The sequence below is a fragment of the Phacochoerus africanus genome, chromosome 7 (genome assembly GCF_016906955.1).
Source record: "Phacochoerus africanus isolate WHEZ1 chromosome 7, ROS_Pafr_v1, whole genome shotgun sequence".
Taxonomy (NCBI): Eukaryota; Metazoa; Chordata; class Mammalia; order Artiodactyla; family Suidae; genus Phacochoerus; species Phacochoerus africanus.
The window spans coordinates 75053007-75073672 of NC_062550.1; the positions used below are offsets into that span (position 1 = coordinate 75053007).

General features: G+C 36.2%; 1 protein-coding gene across 1 annotated transcript in view; it reads right to left on the reverse strand.

Moving 5' to 3' along the window:
- Positions 1-5604: 5604 nt before the first annotated feature.
- Positions 5605-20666, reverse strand: part of SLC2A13 (solute carrier family 2 member 13) — a 381185-nt gene continuing 366123 nt past the window's right edge. Inside the window, exon 10 of the mRNA XM_047787968.1 lies at positions 5605-10698. Within this exon, the coding sequence (XP_047643924.1) occupies positions 10472-10698 (227 nt within the window). The 3' untranslated portion in view covers positions 5605-10471. The remainder of the gene's footprint in view (positions 10699-20666) is intronic.

Below are 20666 nucleotides of genomic sequence, written 5' to 3' on the forward strand. Positions count from 1 at the left end.
CTTGTGAGAAAAGTGTAATTGATGTGCTAAGAAAAAAAGAGGAACACAATCAAATAATATGCTCAATAAAACCATGAAAGGCAGAAAAAGTGGAATACATAAAAACAAAGAACCAAGGTAACAAATAGAAAACAGTAACAAATATGGTAGATATTACATCATTTTAAGTGTCAGTGGTCTAAATACACCAATTAAAAAGCAGATTGTCACAGTGGATCCAAAAAACAAGCCACAACTATATGTTGCCTTCAAGAAACTTTAAATATGAAGACACATATAGATTAAAAGTAAAGGGGTGGAGGAAGATGCACATGCTAACACTGGTTAAAAGAGGCTGGAGTAAGTGTATTCATTTCAGACAGAGAAGACTTGAGAGCATGGAATCGTACTAGGATTCTGAGGGTTAATTCATAAATGTAAATTTGGGCCTGTTTTTTTGAAATTACTGGTCACTAAAGACTTTAAATCCCAGTCCTTTCACAGTTGACTCTATATACTTAGTTTTATCTAGTAGTTATGCTTAATTTCTAAATTCATAACTAGTGGCCCTGCAGGAAGAAAACAGTATAAGTACTGTCAGGTAGAGGCAATTATTTTATTTTTCATGATAAAGCTTATTATAAAATAGAAGCAATGAAGAGTTGTGGTTAAAAGTGACTTTGGTAGAAACCAACCTGGGTTTAAATTCAAATTCTACAAGTCATGCTACTGCATATGTTACTTTTACTTCCTGTGACTTGTTTCCTTATCCATAAAATAGAGATAGTAACAGTCTTTGTTACAGAGTTTTTGTAAGGAGAGAATGAAATGATGTATCTAAAGCATCTAGCATGTAATAAGTGTGGGTCGTTATTCTATATAGAGAAAATGTAGACATAGATTAATTTATTATAAAATATACAAATTCTACCCGGAGATTGCTCTCCTTATATATACATATTTTTTTAGGGCCACACCCACGGCATATGGAGGTTCCCAGGCCAGGGGTCTAATCAGAGCTGTAGCCACCGACCTATGCCAGAGCCACAGCAACGCAGGATCCAAGCTACGTCTGCAACCTACACCACAGCTCACGGCAACACCGGATCCTTAACCCACTGAGCAAGACCAAGGATCGAACACACAACCTCATGGTTCCTAGTCGGATTCATTTCTGCTGTGCCAAGATAGGAACTCCTTGCTCTCCTAATATTAATATTTTTAGGGTATTTCTTCTTTAAACAGGAATCAAAAGAAATAATTTATCATCAAAATATGTTTATGTGTAAATACTACATGGAATTTGCTGATTTAAACAGCTTTGCTATACAGAGTTTTTTTTTTTTTTTTTTTTTTTTTTTTTTTTCTCTTCTCTTTTCCTTTTTTGTCATTTTAGGGCCACACTGTGGCATATGGAGGTTCCCAGGCTGGGCGTTGAATCGGAGCTGCAGCTGCCAGACTACACCAGAGCCACAGCAACTCAGGATCTGAGCCGTGTCTGCAACCTACACCACTGCTCATGGCAACACTGGATCCTTCACCCACTGAGCGAGGCCAGGGATTGAACCCGCATCCTCATGAATACTAGTTGGGTTCATTACCGCTGAGTCATGAAGGAAACTCTCAAGAGGTTAATTTTCTTTCTTTTTTTTTCTTCTTTATAATGATTTTTATTTTTTCCATTATAGCTGGTTTACAGTGTTCTGTCAATTTTCTATTGTACAGCAAGGTGACCCAGTTACGCATACATGTATACATTCAAGAGGTTGATTTTCAAAGCATGATTTTTGATATGGTGTGGTGCCATGTTGTCCTTTTAGTCATTTATTTTAACCCAAAAAAAGCTTCCACTCTTTGTTTTCTTTTGTGTATCTTCGGAGCACCCATGATACATGAATCCCTTTATTATTATTATTATTTTTTGTCTTTTGTCTTTTTAGGGTTGTACCCGCGGCATATGGAGGTTCCCAGGCTAGGGGTCTAATGGGAGCTACAGCTGCCAGCCTACAGCACAGCCACAGCAATGCCAGATCCAAGCTGCATCTTTGACCTACACAACAGCTCATGGCAACGCTGAAGGCTTAACCCACTGAGCAAGGCCAGGGATCGAACCCGAAACCTCATGGTTCCTAGTTGGATTTGTTTCCCCTGAGCCATGATTGGAATTGTGCATCCATTTATGCTTTAAGTATTTATTGAGCACATACTATATGCAAGGCACTGTATGAGGTGCTGGAGAGACACTGGTAAATAGTACAAGTTCCCTGCTCTCATGTCAGGTATATTATGGTGGGGGAAACAGACAAGAAATAAGAATAATAATTTTTCAAATAGTGATAAATACCACAAAGAAAATAAAACAAGGCCTACTTGATAATGTATGGGGGAGGAAGGAATAATTACCTAATCAAGGCAGGCTGTCAGAGAAGGTGATTTCAAGAAGATTTTTTTTTTTGGTCTTTTTGCCTTTTCTAGGGCCACTCCAGTGGCATGTGGAGGTTCTCAGGCTAGGGGTCCAATCGGAGCTGTAGCCACCGGCCTACACCACAGCCACAGCAACGCGGGATCCGAGCCGCATCTGTGACCTATGCCACAGCTCACAGCAACACCGGGTCCTTAACCCACTGAGCAAGGCCAGGGATCGAACCCGCAGCCTCATGGTTCCTAGTTGGATTCGTTAACTCCTGAGCCACAACAGGAACTCCTCAAGAAGATACTTGAAAAGTTTTTGACAAGTATACATTAAAAAGAAAAAGAAGGTATTTGAATAACAAGAAGGAACTAGACACACAAATTGGGTGACAAGCTCCAGGCAGAAGTAGTACCAAGTGCAACACCTTGGCGGAGGTGACTTAGCTTTATGAATTCCTAAATAACTTGCATACAAATCCACTCAAATGAGTTCATTATTCAATAGATAAATAACATTGTATATCTTCAACTTATACAGTGTTATATATGTCAATTATATCTTTAAAAAAGTTTCTTTGGACTGAGCTGGGAGAGGGTAGTGTCCTAGGCTACATCCGCAGAGATTCCGATTCAGTAGGTTGGGTGAAGACCACAAATTTGCATTTGTAATAAACTCACAGGTGACGCTAGTGCAACTAGTCTGGGGACAACACTTTGCGAACCACTGCTCTTAAATCTGTCTTGTGAGATTAATATCCATCTGATAAAGTGAAGCATGCCAATATTTTCTTTCATGTTGAAAAAATTTACTTAGCATGGTGATATCTGAAAATTTTTTTATTAATGGAAAAGGTATGTGAAATATTAGCGGTAAGAAATGCCTTCAGTATTTCATATTGAATTTGTAGCATCTATAAGAATATGAGTTTAACTTCAATATAGCCTCTTGGTGAAGGGTTAATGTCAGTTTTCATTTGGAGAGCATTTCAAAATTATTTTTTAAATGTTAAAAAGAATTTAAATAACTGTGATATTTTCCACAATTATTTTATGTCTAGGGGATCACAGAAATATTACATCCTGTTAATCTGGAGGCTGTGAAAAGGTTATGCTTCTTATCAACTCTGCCATTCAGGAAGATGCTCACAAAAAAGATGAAGAGGGATGTCAGGTTAGAGAGGTCAACTCAAACCATTGTGGTCAGCAGGGAGCCAGGTTGCTAGTCACACAGCCTGTATGACTTATGTCAAAGAAGCCCATGTGTTCCTGCCCCTAGTCGTGGTTCCCAAGCAGGGAATTAATTTATAGGCATGTTGCTTGTGCTTTGGACATCATGACCTTAGCAGCATCAGGGTTAGCACATGGATGATGATACTAAGAAGAGCCAATGGTTATCCAGCACTTATATGCCATTCCTCAAAGTGCTTTACACGACTAAATGACCCCCCCAACATATGTATGAGGTGGATAGTAACAACATCTCCATTTTATAATGGAAAGTCAGAGAAAGAGTAACTCAGTAATTTAGGTTACCAGGCAGTAATTGGAAAAGCTGGGATCCAAACTTAGACAATATGCCTTGGTCTGATCTCTTAAACAATGCACAGATTGTTTCTCAGCTTCTGGGGGGTTACATCCTGACAAACCCATCTTAAGTTAAAAACATGTTTCATACACCTAACTTAATCATAGCTCAGCCTAGCATACTTCAGATGTGCTCAGCACACATTACATTAGCCTACAGTTGGGCAAAACCATTTAACACAAAGCTTATAGTAAAGTGTCGAGTTCATGTAATTTATGGAATTACTATTTTGAAAGTGAAAACTGAATGGTGGTATGGGTACAGGATGGTATCAGTATGTCATTTGTTTACCCTCCTGATCATGTGGCTGATTAGAAGCTGTGACTTGCTTCCTTGTCCAGCATCATAAGACAGTATCATACCACATAGTGCTAGTCCAGGAAAAGATCAATGTGTTTCTACTTAGTATGTGTCATTTTTATGTCCTCTTACAGTGGAAGAATTAAGTTGAACCACCTTAAGTTGGGGACCATCTGTATACTATTTCGTATTTGGAGAAGAATCCCCAAATCAAAGATTTTCAAAATTTGTGTCAGTAGTCTGGGTTAAAAGGAGGTATCTGATTCTTTTTCTCACTCCCTTTAAGTTATAACACAGGAGTAACACAATGTCTAGTTTTTAATCCTTCTGCATGGGTTTGGCCAGAAGACATTCCAAAATGAGGACCAAGAGATAAAGACTGTAGAGTAGTTACTGCAGAGAAAAATTTTGTACACACTTCCTAGTGTGTGATTTGGGGCAGGTCACCAAACTTAAGTTTTAGTATCCACAAAAGGATGACAACATTTACCTCACAAGATGGGAAAATTAAGTGAGGACTTTTCTGACCACTGATACAGATAAGAACTGCATTATTCAGATGTTCAGATGAGTGGATATTTTATGCATAACTTATGGGGTTTTCAAGGGCCATTTTGACAGGATTTTTTGCCTTACCTGTTGACATCACAGCTCTTGTTTTAAGATGCAATTCCATTGTAAGCCTTTGAATGACAGCGGATCTAGAGTCTTCAGAGGATTTCCTCAGGCTAGTTCCAGAGTTGGGCTCAGGATGGCACACCTTAACCATGGAGATAAGTCTGGTGGCATCCAGATAAAATACTATGAAGCTTGCTAATAAAAGCTATGGTTGGGGGCAGAATGGCAATGGAGAGGAGCAGAATTCCAAAAAGAACTGTCAACTAGACATCAGCAGGTATGTTGTTTTCATTTACAAAGAGATACCACAGATATTTCTTGTCAATTCGACATCATGGTTCATGTCACTGTCTGGTTCTGACAACAACAAGAAATAATATGTCAAGGTTTCTGAGTACTTCATTTCAAAGCTTTGTATTTACTATTTAGACTAATTCTTTGGGACAATTATAGTTGAGTTTATCCATGATCAAAAAATATAAAGAATCACTAAAATGAGTAGAACTGCATAAATATATAGAGGTAGGTAATATTTGTGGATGCTTTTACTATGTAACCTAGATCCTAAAATCCAAGGAAGAGAATTGGAGAAAATACAAAAGTGCAAGGGAGATAGATGAGTAGTGAATTGTCTTAACTTTTATTTGATTATTTTCATTTACAGTTCTGGCACTGACACTTTTTTTTTAAAAAAAGATTTAAATTTTATGTAAAGATTGAATTTCAATAAAATAACTTAAAAAACATTTACATGTACATCACTAAATCTCCATAAAATATACAATAATTTTGATACAGCTCTAAGCTAGAATGACTTTGAAGGAAATGATAAATATTCATAATTTTCAAGAGATCTCTCATATATCACATGTAGGAATAAATATTTATATTGGATTTGCTAAGACGTGAAGTGTTAAACACTATATAACATGCATTCAAAAATTAAAATATACATTTTGGAAAACATTTTAAAAGCATAAAACTGTGTTTTCATTTAATCTAGATGTACATTTGAGCTTTTAAATAGAAATTTGAACATTTATTACAAATAAAAGATACTATAACATCAAGTGAGATATAGTCCAAAAGTTGCTAGGACCCAGTTTGAACATGTAGAATATAAATTTCTCCTTTGGCTAGAGTTAAGTCTCATCTTTTTTTAACCTTCAAATGAGATGGAATAACATTAAATTTGCTAATTTTAAAACTTTACAAAATATTGGTAGATTTTTAATTTGAAGTTACTTGGAAGCTTTATTTTTTTTTTCATTTGTATTGATACGACAAAATCAAACACATGGACTTAACTGTCTAAAATTAAAATCTAAATATTCCTGCTAAGTGACGGTAGGTATTTAATATTTCATAGATAAAAATCACTCAATTGCAATGGACTGTGTTTTATACAAAGTAAAGATTATTAAGAATTATTTTACACTCACAAATTAGGAGATAAAATGCTGTGTGTACTTCTGAACATAAATATCTCTCTGATGATTATTGGCACACAAAAATTTCCTTCTCTATTCAAGAGAGTTGATAGCAGTTTGCTGTTTGGCATTTTAAAAGATTGCTCTTTTTAGAAAATAGCAGCAATATTCCTCACCCAGGAGAACTGAAGATACTGAAAATTGACATGCTGCTACAACCTGAATCACTTCATCAAATTAGCTTCACATTACTATACATGAGGCTAAGAAAATGATAGAAAGTCACAGAAAACAGGATGTTAAAATTAATCCCGAACAATTTTGAATCTTTTTTTAGTCAGAAGAAACACATGAGCTATTAAGTTTTTTCCACAGTTTAATACATTTTGGTATATAGTACGTATTATGAATTCTCTGCTCTTGGTCTGGTATGTCATTCTTTTACTCATAGATAGTGAAAATGCCTGAATTTGAAGATTTAAAATATGTTACAAAATCCATATACATGTTGGCTGTTAGGTGTTTAGTATAATTTGGGATTTATATAACTAGGAGAATGGTAAAAAAAAAACTGTTTATTACAAAACATTCATTTTATTTTTGATTACTGTGTTGAAATAAATGTCAAAACAACCCTCCCACTCCCCTTACTGTATTACAGTATTTATAAAATATATTAGTGTTATTAAACTGTGAGATCTTCTTAGATAACATCTGAATAGTATTTTTTAGAATATCCTCCCCCCAGGATCTATGGATTATTATAACACATTTCAATTTTACATTTTGATATAAAAGCAAAGGATATGTTGTCAACTTCTATTTTTCCTGTTAATTCTTCCTCTGGATAACTGATTTTGAAATTACAGTAAACAATTTCTAAATTCATTGCTTTGCTAGATTTCCCATTTTAGAGTGAATAACTTAAGAATTAATATTTAGACTCTTATATACTAAAACTTTTATATACTAACATTTCTATACTAAAATTAGACTCATACTGGACAATTGGAAAAGGTGGACACTGAAAAGCACTTGATAGAATTTTTTTCTCAGCATTTTTTTAATCAGGGAACTAACTATTCCATTTGACTGGGAACAAAATTTCAAAGGGAAATATTAACTTTTAAATCTAATTTTAATTTAGAGCTTTTACATGTACATCAATAATCATGTCTTGGGTAATTATTGACTAAGGTACAACAATCAAAATTATCAGGAATGTTTACATTTAAGAAAAATATTAATACCAAATCTTTAAAACCTATCTGATATCATTCAGCTCTATGTGTTCAGATGCAAATGAAATGTTACATTCTCCTAAGTCTAGTGCAGATCTCATCAGCCATCCACCTAAGCGTTAACAGGGGCTATGACCTTCTTCTGTACTTTCCTAAATCATAATATACCTCTGTTGAATCTGCAGCATGTTTAGAAGGAAACCTATAATTTTAGCTAAAAGCATGGCGCTTAATGTGTTTTAAATGGTAATTCAAATCATACCATATTTTAATTGTCCTATAAAATATATACTTGATGACATTTCAGATGGAATGTATTTCAAGTTGATAGTGGTAGCCAAAAATGCTGATAACTTAAAAGGTGCATAATATTAAAAACTTGCAAAATTCAAATATTTAATTTTTAATATACTATAAATGTTCACTGAATCTAAAAATAATACCCTAATTGTAAGGTTCCTTTTCAAGTAGTTGTTATTAAAAAATTATAAATAATTCTTATACTGTGTCTCTCTGTCTTGCACTTCAAAGATATGGAATATTATCTTTATTACTATATAAATAAAAAGTAGTCCTTTACAGAAGGAATTGAGGAGAATAGGGGAAGTGAACTGTGGCTATTTTTCCCTGTTATTATGTGCATTTACAGATATAAAGTTGAAAATACCATTTGCTTACATCAGGGAGAATAGGCCATGTTCTGCTTTAGGAAATAATGAGTCCACTGCTCCTTTGATAAAGTTATTGTGCATTCAGCTCAGCTGAGTATATAAGCATATAGTTAAGGCTATGTATACATAAAGAGAAGAACTGAGGTGATTATTTGGATAAATCAGGAAAACAAATTTATAAAGAGATCATTTTATTGGTCTAAATACTTTTTCTCCCCATCATATTCTGATTTTACCACACCGTAGTTCATTTTCCACTTAACTTTACCTGTGTGAAATATTACACAGATAAGAAATTTCTTATTGGATAAGAAATATCCATAGAATAATAATTTTCTCTATTAAAGCATATCTGCTTTTCTGCAGAAAAATCAATGTTAACACCCTCCCCCCCCCAGATATCAATTGTCAAAGCACCTAATTCAAGGGAAAAAAAAATGCTCCAAGGTATTTTTTTTTTTTTGAATTACATGAAATGATCAGACGGAGAAAACTTTTTTTTTTTGCTGAAGGATTTTTAGGTTTAGAGAATGAACCTCCTTGGCTACATCCACAGTTTTGATAACTGTGATACAAACAAGCCAGACTTTAAGAGACCAAACTATCTTGGAGGCTGGCAGAGACATACTGAATTTGGAGAGAGCTACCTTTTCACTCCAGAGTACCTTATTAGGTGTTTAGAGCCAAGAAGAGTCATTCATATTTTCATTGGAACTAGCAAGTAATTTTGTGGGTGATTCTGTACATACTATAAAGTTCTTAATATATGAGCAAAAATGAGAGTTTACTGATGAGTGAGCATAAGAACCAATGAACACTTAGTAAAGATACTGTAGAAATGTAGTAAGTCAGCATTTCTTAAAGACATGTGCTATATGAGAACCATTAATCTGTTCTAGTAGAAATCTCAGTTTTCAGACAAGAAGGAAAAAAATCCAAGCCAAGCATGAGAAAAGGAAACATCCACAAATTATGTATCTTTTTATATATATATAAATTTTCAGGGAAAATGAGAATGGGTGTGCAACATAAAAAGCAGGTTATGCTCTAGAACTTAAAAAAAAAAAAAAGGCAAGTACCATCAAGTAATAAAATGTGACAGTTCCCTTAGGAAGAGTTAATAAAAAGTTAAGAAAAATAGAAATTCCTCTGCTTAATTAAACAAACATCAATAACAGCAGGATTGTTTCTGTCGCTGATTTTTTTTTTCCTTCCTTTCTTGTTTCAGAAATCATTTGATTAAAAGAAGGGCAAAAATAGTCTGCTATTTATATAACACAAATGAAGGCACAAATAGTAGGACTCCAGAGTTGATGAGTGAAGGCGTGGTGAGTATCAGGTGATTTGGCATGAACAAAAGCTGACCCTGAAATACAGCTGAAGATCTAGTGCTATTTTGTGTTTATAGTTGCATACCTAAATGACTAACTCAGTCAGGGTTAAAAATCTTTAAGGTCCATAAAAATCTTTTCTTTCTTACTTTCTAGCAATAAAATATACTTATCAAAACTTGCTAGCTTATCTGTGCAAATATGTACTTATCAATGATGAAAAAAATATGTAGGAAAATAAACCCTAAAAGACCTGCTTCAAAAGATCGTGTACAGAGTCAGTTTCTAGGGAACTTTCAAGATTTGATTTGGAGAGAGAAACCAAAATATGGACTCCAAAGGATATAAGGACAGCTGTGCCCTGGTAGGAGGCACTTTGCAATTTGTTGATGAAAGCTTAAATGGAATTTACTTTCTAAGAGCTGATCATAGGTAAAGCTCCCTGTCCTTAGGAAAATTTTGGGCCCACAGGCCATGCTTTGACAGAAAATACCTTTGGACCATATCCCAGAATCCTTTGCTGTAAGGACATCATACATGTATGATTTGGCTAGATTAGCACTGACTCGATTGTCACTAATAATTATGTATGTTCTTAGGAAGAAAGGCTATCACTGAAGTCACTGAGTACAATATTCATTTAAAACTATCTCAGGAAGGAGTTATACACGTTTGTTCAATAATTATTTAAAATCTCTAATTTTTTTTTTTTTTTTTACATCTCTGCTTGTGAAAAAAAATGTCATTATGGTCATATCTTCCTTGGACTCAAATATTCTAGAATCTGAAGTCATTCAAAACTAGACTGGAAAGAAGCAGATTAAAAGCAGGGCAGTGAGGTCACCAATTGCTGTTCTTCTCTCCCAAGTTTGTTTAAATAACTAAATACATCAGTAGCTGACAATTATTCCACATCAGAAGCATCATTGTCAGAAAGATGATAGTTACTTCCCTTCACTCGGATATATTCAATGTATCTCCCTTCATCAGAATCTGAAGCACCACATGTACACAGCCTGTTGTCAAACAGTGATTCAATTTCCTCTAATTTTTTCCCTTTGGTCTCAGGAAGACAGCCATAGATGAAAAGGAGACCCATGGCAGCGAATCCAGCATAGAGGAAGAAGGCTCCTGCAATGGAAAATAATATATATGTTGGAAAGGATACTTAATTTTAACTTTGCTTTCTGGTCACTCGTGCATGACTTGGTCTGAAATGGAACCAAAAAATTGCTTCCAGCCGAGTTTAATTATTCTAATGCAGTAAGTATAATGCAAATTATCCATCTAAATTCAAGTCATGTAATGCCAAACTCAGGAAGAATGACAAACCAAGCTCATAAGTAACTTCTGCTTTGAAGTCTTTCCTCTCTTTCCCCGGTAGAGTTAACTGTGCTTTCACAACACTTTGCAGAGGCAAAGTGATATATAACAACCAAGAAGTAGTATAATTATGTGTGAATAGATTTGTGTCTTGTCTACCAGACTGGAGGCACTCTGAGGGGAATTCTCACTTATCTTGCATTTCCAGAACCGCATTCAATGATGACATTGCTGAATTCATGAGTCAATGTCCAAAGTCTGGGAGTCAACTGTGAATTTTCTCTTAATCTCCCACCCAATATCCAATCTGTTAGGAAATCCTGTGGGATATACCTTCAAATTCAATCTGAAGATGACCACTTATCACCATCCCACTAATATCTCTGGTCTAAAAGCCATTCTCTGTCACCTGTACTACTGCAGTAGTCTCTTAACTAGTCTCCCATTCCTTCTCTTAGACCTCTATAGTCCATTTGTGTGTGTGTGTGTGTGTCCATAGCACTTATCACCATCAGAGATCTATAAAGCTTAATGATTTGTATTGTTTCCTTCCAGTAGAATGTAAGTTTCATGAGGTCAGAGAATTTTGTTTTGCTATAAGATTACTTTGCTATAAGATTACATATGTCCATGCAGCACAATTGCAAAGACATAAATAGTTTCTGGTATGTTTCCTAAGTGTCAATACAGCAAGCTTAGATGGATAAGATATGAGTATGTGACTTGTGCGTATCCTCTACAAATTTTCATCTTGCCTTCCTTTATAATCTAATTCCCTATTTAAATAGAAGAACTTATGCTTTTACTTTTGATGGTGGAGAACAACTAACTATAATGGAGTCTTTGCTTAATTTTAGGCCTTCAGTCCAGAGCATCCTGTATATGATTTGCAGGAAAGAAAAGGACAAACTAGTGTTGAAGAAACTACTGGTTGAAAAAAAAATATTGGATTGGGAGTTGGAAGATCTGGGTTTCAGTCTTGCTCTGTGACTTCTAGATAGTCATTTAACCTCCTCTCTGGACCTCAGTTTCCCTATGAAGTAAAAGAAGATGGTTTCTCAGCTATTTAACTTTATGGTTAAAATTATAATTCATTAAATTTTACAACCCAAATCAGGACCAGGTGAGGAGAGATGGTTATGAGATGCTTGAGAGGAGACCAGCAAAAATGGTATCCTCAAGGACAGAGTCTGTGGCTTGTCTTTGGGTTCCTTGTCCAGTGCTGACACCATTGGAGGGTCTAGAGAATGAATGTATGCTTGCTGACTGCCAGATGGACAACATTGGGTAGCAGATCTGAAATAAAGGGCTAAACTGGACAACAAAAAGATATATTTGAAAGTTAAGCCTTAAGCTGAATAGCATAGCAATTAAAGAACCGAATAATATTTCTCAGTTCTGAATCATTATAGGGAGTAGAAAGATATTACTAAGACTACTTTTTTAAAGACTTATAATCCTATAATCATTTCAGTACTATGTACAGAAACATTTCTTGGGAAGGCTCAAGAAAAACTACAGAGAAAAATTACTGCTGAATCGGCCATCCCAAAGCTTCTGCTCTGTGGAATGACAAGCCGTAAGAAAATAAAAGGGAAATAGAGATATTAGAAAAAATATGAATATGTTTTGATTTGAGTAAATCAAAACACAGTTTGTTAGATTAAGTGACCAGATGTTATATAATTCTTGAGCTGGAATTAACAGAAGTAAAATTCTCTTTCTCTAATAAAAATACATTCCATTTAAAAATACAGGACTCTTTTACTTCATTTCAGTTTGGTTCATAAATACTACAAGTTTATATAATTTTATGTCTTAGATTTGCTAAATAATCAGAACATAATAGTTCATCTGGCATGCACAGCTCAGTGTGACAGTGAGACGGAGGCACCATGGCTCTGTAGGGAGTATAGATCTGAGAGTCACAAAGTGCTGCAGGCTGGATCCATGTGCAGTTACTTAAATCGTCTTGACCTTAGTTTCCTGATCTAACCGGGAAAATAATTCCTCCTTGACCAAACTGCAAAGAATAGATAGAATGTGTGTTACATGGCTATTAGAATTTTGGATATTATTTGCTCAAAACAGTGATAGCATTATTAAATTCTACTAAATGACTAGGAAGCATGATAATGGGAGAAAAAAGAATGTATACATTTATGTGTAACTGGGTCACCATGCTGTACAGTAGAAAAAAAATTGTATTGGGGAAATAACAATGAAAAATATTAAAAAGTTATTATTAGTTGTCATGACTAATAAACCAGGAATGTTTTTGATCCAAAGGGTGATACTGACAAACCACCTCTTGGAGAATGTGGAATTTCTGAGAACAAAAGCAAAAGGAAGTCCTGTGTTCTGATTACAGACAAGCAAAACTGTGGAGGTAAGAAAATAAATGGGATCTTTGGTGGAGAGGGACAAAGAAAGGCTGGTAATCATGATGATAATCCAGAAAAAAATAAGTTTGGAGGTAAAGCATTTTAGACTAAACCAGGCTACTAAACTCTAAAACATCTGAGTGAACATAGTCTGGCTTTATGAAATATAATATTGAAAAAATATTCATCATCTTTCACAATTTTGGAATTGTGGCATGATTAGAAGTAATACAATGATAGTGCTAAACTACAGTTAAAAGCACTTGGTTTAGGAAGATTCTTTTTTTTTTTTTTTGTCTTTCTGTAAATTATGCGATAAATTTTATTACATTGATATCTGTACAATGATCATAACAACCCAATTTTTATAGCATTTCCATCCTAAACCCCAGTGCATCTCCCCCCCCCACCCCCAACCTGTCTCATTTGGAAACCATAAGCTTTTCAAAGTCTGTGAGTCAGTGTCTGTTCTGCAAAGAAGTTCATTGTGTCCTTTTTTTAGATTCCACATGTAAGTGATAGCATATGATGTTGGTATCTCTCTGTCTGACTGACTTCACCTAGCATGATAATTTCTAGGTCCATCCATGTTGCTGCAAATGCCATTATTTCTTTCCTTTTAATGGCTGAGTAACATTCCATTGTGAATATGTAGCATATCTTCTTGATCCACTTCTCTGCGATGGACGTTTAGGTTGTTCCCATGTCTTGTCTTGGCTATTGTATACAGTGCTGCAATGAACACTGGACTACATGCATCTTTTTGAGTCATGGTTTTCTCTGGATAGGCCCAGGAGTGGGACTGTTCCCCCTGGATCAAAGAAGGGTATCTTTGTCTGGTTTTGGTGTGAGGCTGATGATGTCCTCATAGAATGAGTTTGAGAGTTCCTTCCTCTGCAATTTTTTGGGATAGTTTCAGGATAGGTGTTAACTTTTCTCTAAATGTTTGATAGAATTCACCTTTGAAGCCATCGGGTCCTGGACTTTTGTTTGTTGGAAGTTTTTAAATCACAGTTTCAATTTCAGTACTTGTGATTGGTCTGTTCATCTTTTCTATTTCGTCTTGCTTTATTCTTGAAAGATTGTATGTTTCTAAGAATTTATCCATTTTTTTCTAGGTTGTCCATTTTATTGGTGTATACTTGAATATAGTAGTCTCTTACGGTTCTTTGTACTTCTGTGATGTCCATTGTAACTTCTTCTTCTTCATTTCCAATTTTATTGACTCGAGTCCTCTTTTTTTCTTGATAAGTCTGGCTAAGGGTTTATCAAATTTTTTTTTTGGCTTTTTTTTTTTTTTTGCCTTTTCTAGGGCCGCTTCCCACGGCATATGGAGGTTCCCAGGCTAGGGGTTGAATCGGAGCTGTAGCCACTGGCCTATGCCAGAACCACAGCAACATGGGATCTGAGCCGCGTCTGCGACCTATACCACAACTCACTGCAACGCCAGATCCCCTACCCACTGAACAAGGCCAGGGATCGAACTCAGAACCTCATGGTTCCTAGTTGGATTCGTTAACCACCGTACCACTACAGGAACTCTCTATCAATTTTTTTTTTTTTGATCTTTTCAAAGAACCAGCTTTTAGTTTTACTAATCTTTTCTATGGTTTTCTTCATTTCTATTTCATTTATTTCTGCTCTGATCTTTATGATTTCTTTCCTTCTGCCAACTTTAGGTCTTGTCTGTTCTTCCCTCTCTAGCTGCTTTAGATGTAAAATTAGGTTGTTTATTAGAACTTTTTCTTGTTTCCTGAGGTTGGCTTGTATTGCTCTAAACTTCCCTCTTAGAATTGCTTTTGCTGCATCCTATAGGTTGTGGAGTGTTGTATCTTTGTTGTCATTTGCTTCTAGGTATTTTTTAATTTCCTCTTTGATTTCTTCAGTGATCCACTGATTATTTAGTAGCATGTTGTTTAGTCTCCGCAGGTCTGTGTTTTTTTGTAGTTGTTTTCTTGTTGTTGATTTCCAGTCATATAGCGTTGCGGTCGGAAAAGATGCTTGGTATAATTTCAATTTTCTTAAATTTTCCGAGGCTTGATTTGTGGCCTGGAATGTGATCAGTCCTAGAGAGTGCTCTGTGTGCACTTGCGAAGAATGTACATTGTTACTTTTGGATGGAATGTCCTACAAATACCTATTAAGTGCATCTGGTCTAATGCTTCATTTACAGCCTGTGTTTCCTTGTTGATTTCCTGTCTGGATGATCTGTCCATTGCTATAGGGGGTATTCAAGTCCGCAACTATTATTGTGTTATTGTTGATTTGTCCTTTTAAGGTTGTTAGCAGTTGCCTTATATATTGAGGTGATCCTGTGTTGGATGCATATATATTTACAATTGTTATATCTTCCTGTTCGATTCTTTGATCATTATTTAATGTCCTTCCTTGTCTCTTGTAACATTCCTTAAGTTCTATTTTGTCTGATATGAGTATTGCTATTTCAGCTTTCTTTTGATTCCCATTTGCATGGAATATTTTCTTCCATCCTCTCACTTTCAATTTGTATGTGTCCCTAGAAGTGAAGTGGGTCTCCTGAAAACAGCATATATATAGACCTTGTTTTTGTATCCATCCATCCAGTCTATATCTTTTTTTTTTGGTCTTTTTGCCTTTTCTAGGGTCACTTCCTGCGGCATATGGAGGTTCCCAGGCTAGGGGTCAAATTGGAGCTGCGGCCATCGGCCTACACCAGAGCCACAGCAACACAGGATCCGAGCCGTGTCTGCAACCTACACCACAGCTCACGGCAACACCGAATCCTCAACCCACTGAGCAAGGCCGGGGATCGAACCCGTAACCTCATGGTTCCTAGTCGGATTCGTTAACCACGGTGCCACGATGGGAACTCCCAGTCTATATCTTTTGTTTGGGGCATTTAGTCCATTTACATTTAAGGCAATTATTGATATGTATGTTCTTATTGCGATTTTATTAAATGTTTTAGATTTGCTTTTGTTCTTTTTTCTTCCCATCTCCTCTTGTTTTCTCTTGTGGTTTGATGACTCTTTAGTATTATATTTTAGTTGATTTTTCTTTTTGTGTATCAATTGTAGATTTTTTTTTTGTCTTTTTTGCCTTTTCTGGGGCCGCTGCTGCGGCATACGGAGGTTCCCAGGCTAGGGGTCAAATCAGAGCTGTAGCCGCCGGCCTACGCCAGAGCCACAGCAATGCAGGATCCAAGCCATGTCTGTGACCTACACCACAGCTCACGGCAAAGCTGGATCCTTAACCCACTGAGCAAGGCAAGGGATTGAACCCGCAACCTCATGGTTCCTAGTCGGATTCGTTAACTACTGAGCCATGACGGGAACTCCTCATTGTAGATTTTTGGTTTGCAGTTACTCTGAAATTTTGATGTAGGGGTCTATATAGAAGCGAGATTGTTTTAAGTTGTTGGTCTCTTAATTGCAAGTGTATTTCCAGTGTCCTGAATTTGTACCCTCCTCTTCTCAAGATTTCTGATTTTGGTAGCACATTTGTGCCCAGACAATTTCCTACCTTTACTGTATATGTGCTTTTACTGGTGAGCCTTGTCATTTGTGGTGTTTGTTTGTTTCTGGTTGTGGCCTTTTCTACCTAGAAAAGTTCCTTTAGTATTTGTTATAAAGCTGGCTTAGTGTTGCTGAAGTCTCTTAGCTTTTGCTTATCTGTAAAGCTTTTAATTTCTCCTTCAAATCTGAATGAGAGCCTTGCTGGGTAATGTAATCTTGGTTGGAGGTTTTTTCCTTTCATCATGTTAAGTATATCTTGCCACTCCCTTCTGGCCTGCAAAGTTTCTGCTGAAAAATCTGCTGATAACCTTATTGGGGTTCCCTTGTATGTTATTTGTTTCTTTCCCCTAGCTGCTTTCAATATTTTCTGTCTTTAATTTTGGTCAGTTTGATTATTAGGTCTTGGGATATTCCTCCTTGGGTTTATTTTATGTCGTACTTGTTGTGTTTCCTGGATTTGAGTGTGTGGTTCCTTTCCCATGTTAGGGAAGTTTGCAGCTATTACCTCTTGGAATATTTTTTCTGTCCCTTTCTCTCTCTCTTCTCCTTCTGGCACTGCTATAATACTAATGTTGGTGTGTTTAACTTTGTCTCAGAGTTCTCTGAGACTGTCTTCATTTCTTTACAATCTTTTTTCTCTTTTCTGTTTTGTATCAGTGATTTCCACTAGTCTATCCTCAACCTTGCTTATTTGTTCTTCTGCCTCCTGTATTCTGCTATTGGTTGCTTCTAATGAATTTTTAATTTCAGTTGTTGTATTTTGCATCTCTGCTTGCTTAAATTTTAAATCTTGTCTTTCTTTGCTCAGTGTTTCCTGTAAATTATCAATCTTTGCCTCCAGTTAATTTCCCATGTCTTGCATCATCTTCACTATCATCAGTTTAGTCTTTTTCCTGGAGGCTAATAATCTCCAGATCACTTAGCTGTTTTTCTTTTTTTTTGTGCTCCCTTTTTGAGTTACAGTTCTCTGCCTTTTCATTTTTATAGGTTTTTGATGTGGTCTCCTTTTTGCAGACAATAGAATTGTAGCCTCTCTTGCTTCTGATGTCCGCCCCCTTGTGGCTGAAGTTGGTACAGGGGCTTGCTGTAGGCTTCCTGATGGGAGGGACTGGTGCCTGCCCAGTGGTATGTTGGGCTCATTTTTATCCCTCTGGCAGGTGGGGCTTTGTCTCTTGGTGAGATTAGAAGTGGCTGTGCCTGGGGGGATTGGATCTTTAGGCAGCCTGTTTACTGATGTATGGGGTTGTGATCCCACCTAGATTATTGTTTGGCCTGTGGCTTCTCAGTGCCGACAGATGGGGCCAGATTTTCCCCAAATGGCTACTACCTCTAGAGGAACACACACTGATGAATATTCCTGAGACCTTTGCCTCCAATGTCATTCCTGCACAACAAGCCACAGTTACCCCATTTTCCCGGATCTTCTAAGAACTGCAGTCAGGTCTGACTCAGATTCCTATGGAGCTTCTCCTTTGCCCAGAGACCGAGTGCACATGAAAGCCACTGTGCACCTTTCAAGAATGGGGTCTCTGTTTCCCCCAGTCTCATCGAGCTCCTGTGCACAAGCCCCACTGGCCTTCAGTGCCAGAATCTCCAGGGGCTTTTTCTCCCAATGCCAGATCCCCAGGTGTGGGGACCTGACGTGGTGCTCAGAACTTTCACTCCTGTAGGTGAGTCTCTGTGATAACAGTTAACTTTCCAGTCTGTGGGCTGCCCACCTGGCAGATATGGGGTTGCTAATATTGTGTAATCGTCCCTCCTACAGTCTTGATGTGGCCTCCTCTTTGTCTTCTGGAGTAGGATATCTTTTTGAAAATTTGCAGTTCATTTGGTTGAAGGTTGTTCAGCATTTGGTTGTAATTTTGTTGTTTTTATGAGAGAAGGTGAGTGCCAGTCCTTCTATTCCACCATCTTAATCCCCAGATTAGGAAAACCCTTAAAGGCCATACAGTTTCTTGCGTGTGAACCATATTCCCAAAGCCAAATGACATTAAGAAAATTTTATTAAAATACTAGATCCTTTTATAAAAACTTAAGAATCTAAAGCAGGGAAATGCCATAACCATGTAAGTGGGCTTAGCGGTGTGGGCAGGGCCTAAGATGCTACAGCCTGCTCCATGTAAAAGGCAAGTCGATTATGTAACTCAGTTTCTTAATTATTCTTCCTTGAAATGAAAGTGAAAAAAATGTCTGTAACAAGTCTGTCAGGATTGTTAAACAGTGCAGCTACTCCTCAGCTTTATTCTAAAAGAAATAAATGTTATGAGAGTTCTATATTAAGTTTCAGATTAAAACAAATATTTAATTGTGTTATACAAATGAGGAATCAAAGACTATGTATGATTGAATTTCAGTTCTTCAGCACAGGAACTTTGATATAATGCTCACTGACGGAACTATTTAGTCACATATGCTATACTTAAAGTGATTTACTAGAGACATTTTAGAGAACTTTAATAATAAACATTATTGAGTGGGGTCCACGGTAGACCTTTTTAGGGAGTAGTTTAGGAAGGAATCAAAACTTGAGGTCATATGAAACAAGAAAATAGGTTATAAAAGAAGATACAAATATTTCCAGATATATACATCATTATGGTGTATATTAGTTAAATCGGGAATATAAATATATACCTTACATAAATTAGTAACATACAGATTTAAAGTATAGAGCAAAAAACAGGGCCCATCTAACTTGAGCCAAGGAATTATTCCACTAATGAGTAGTAGACCTAATGGACCAGTGTGCTGATGTCATAGAAGCTTGGCTTAATGAAAAGCAAAAACCTTCTTTTAATGAGATATTTTTGAAAGAAGTCTGAGTATGCCCTATTTAAGTTTTACTGCTGTTGCCTCATGTTTTTCTGGCAGAATTTATTGTAGAAAGAGGAACTTTGCTATCAAGAATTACCATGTAGATTTCTATTACTTGGTCTATGACTTTCCATAAAAAAAAAAAAAGTTTTCTCAAGCTATTAGTCTATATTTAAGTCTTCAAATATTTAAATGTTCTCAAAAATCACCATATATGGGTAAATATTTATTGTGTTCATATTTATGGTATTAGGAAGGTGTGTGAATTTATATAAAAATTTTTAATTGCCAAATGAGATAAACCTGAATATAATAAATATATATCCAGTTTAAAATGCCAGTGCATTTCCTTTCCAAGAAAATAAATATTTCTAAATGGTTATTGAGAGGGAATTTTATAAAGGTAATAAAGGAATTGTATAAATAATTTTAAATAAAAAATATCAATTAACATGTCAAGAAGAGAGGAGGGATAGACTTTTATAATTTTCCTCATATTTATCAATCATCTAAGAGTTCATCTGTGCATTTATACAATTGAAAAATACTTCTGAGTGCTTATCAAGTGAGTAAGTCTCCCTGGAAGGCACTGGATATGATAGTGAACAAAGCATAATCCTGGCCTAAACTCAATAGATTTGTGGTCCCATCAGTGAAGGGGTGGGGTAGGGGAGGTGACAAATAAAGCGGTTCCTACAAAGAGGGATTATAAGTACCCAGAATGGTGGGGTGAGGTGAGATGGGGAGGGGGTCAGAGAATGGCCTAAGCAGTAGGCATTCCACACAAAATCACAGAGGCTTATGAAAGGTTAGAATGAAAACCTTCCATTTCATCATCTAGAATCTGATCACGGCCTATAAAGTGGAGATATCCTCTCGCTAAAAAAAGTCTTTTCATGTTAGTAAAAATAAACTTGAAGTAGTTTCCCAAAACTTCCCAACTCAATCACTTCTCAACATTGTTTTCTCTGAGTTAGGGTGCCACACATTTTTATCTGAATACCTTTGTCATGTTTATAGTTTCAGCGCAGCTGAGCGCTGGTCACAGTGGATATTGAAATGCTTTGGCCTGAACAGCATACAT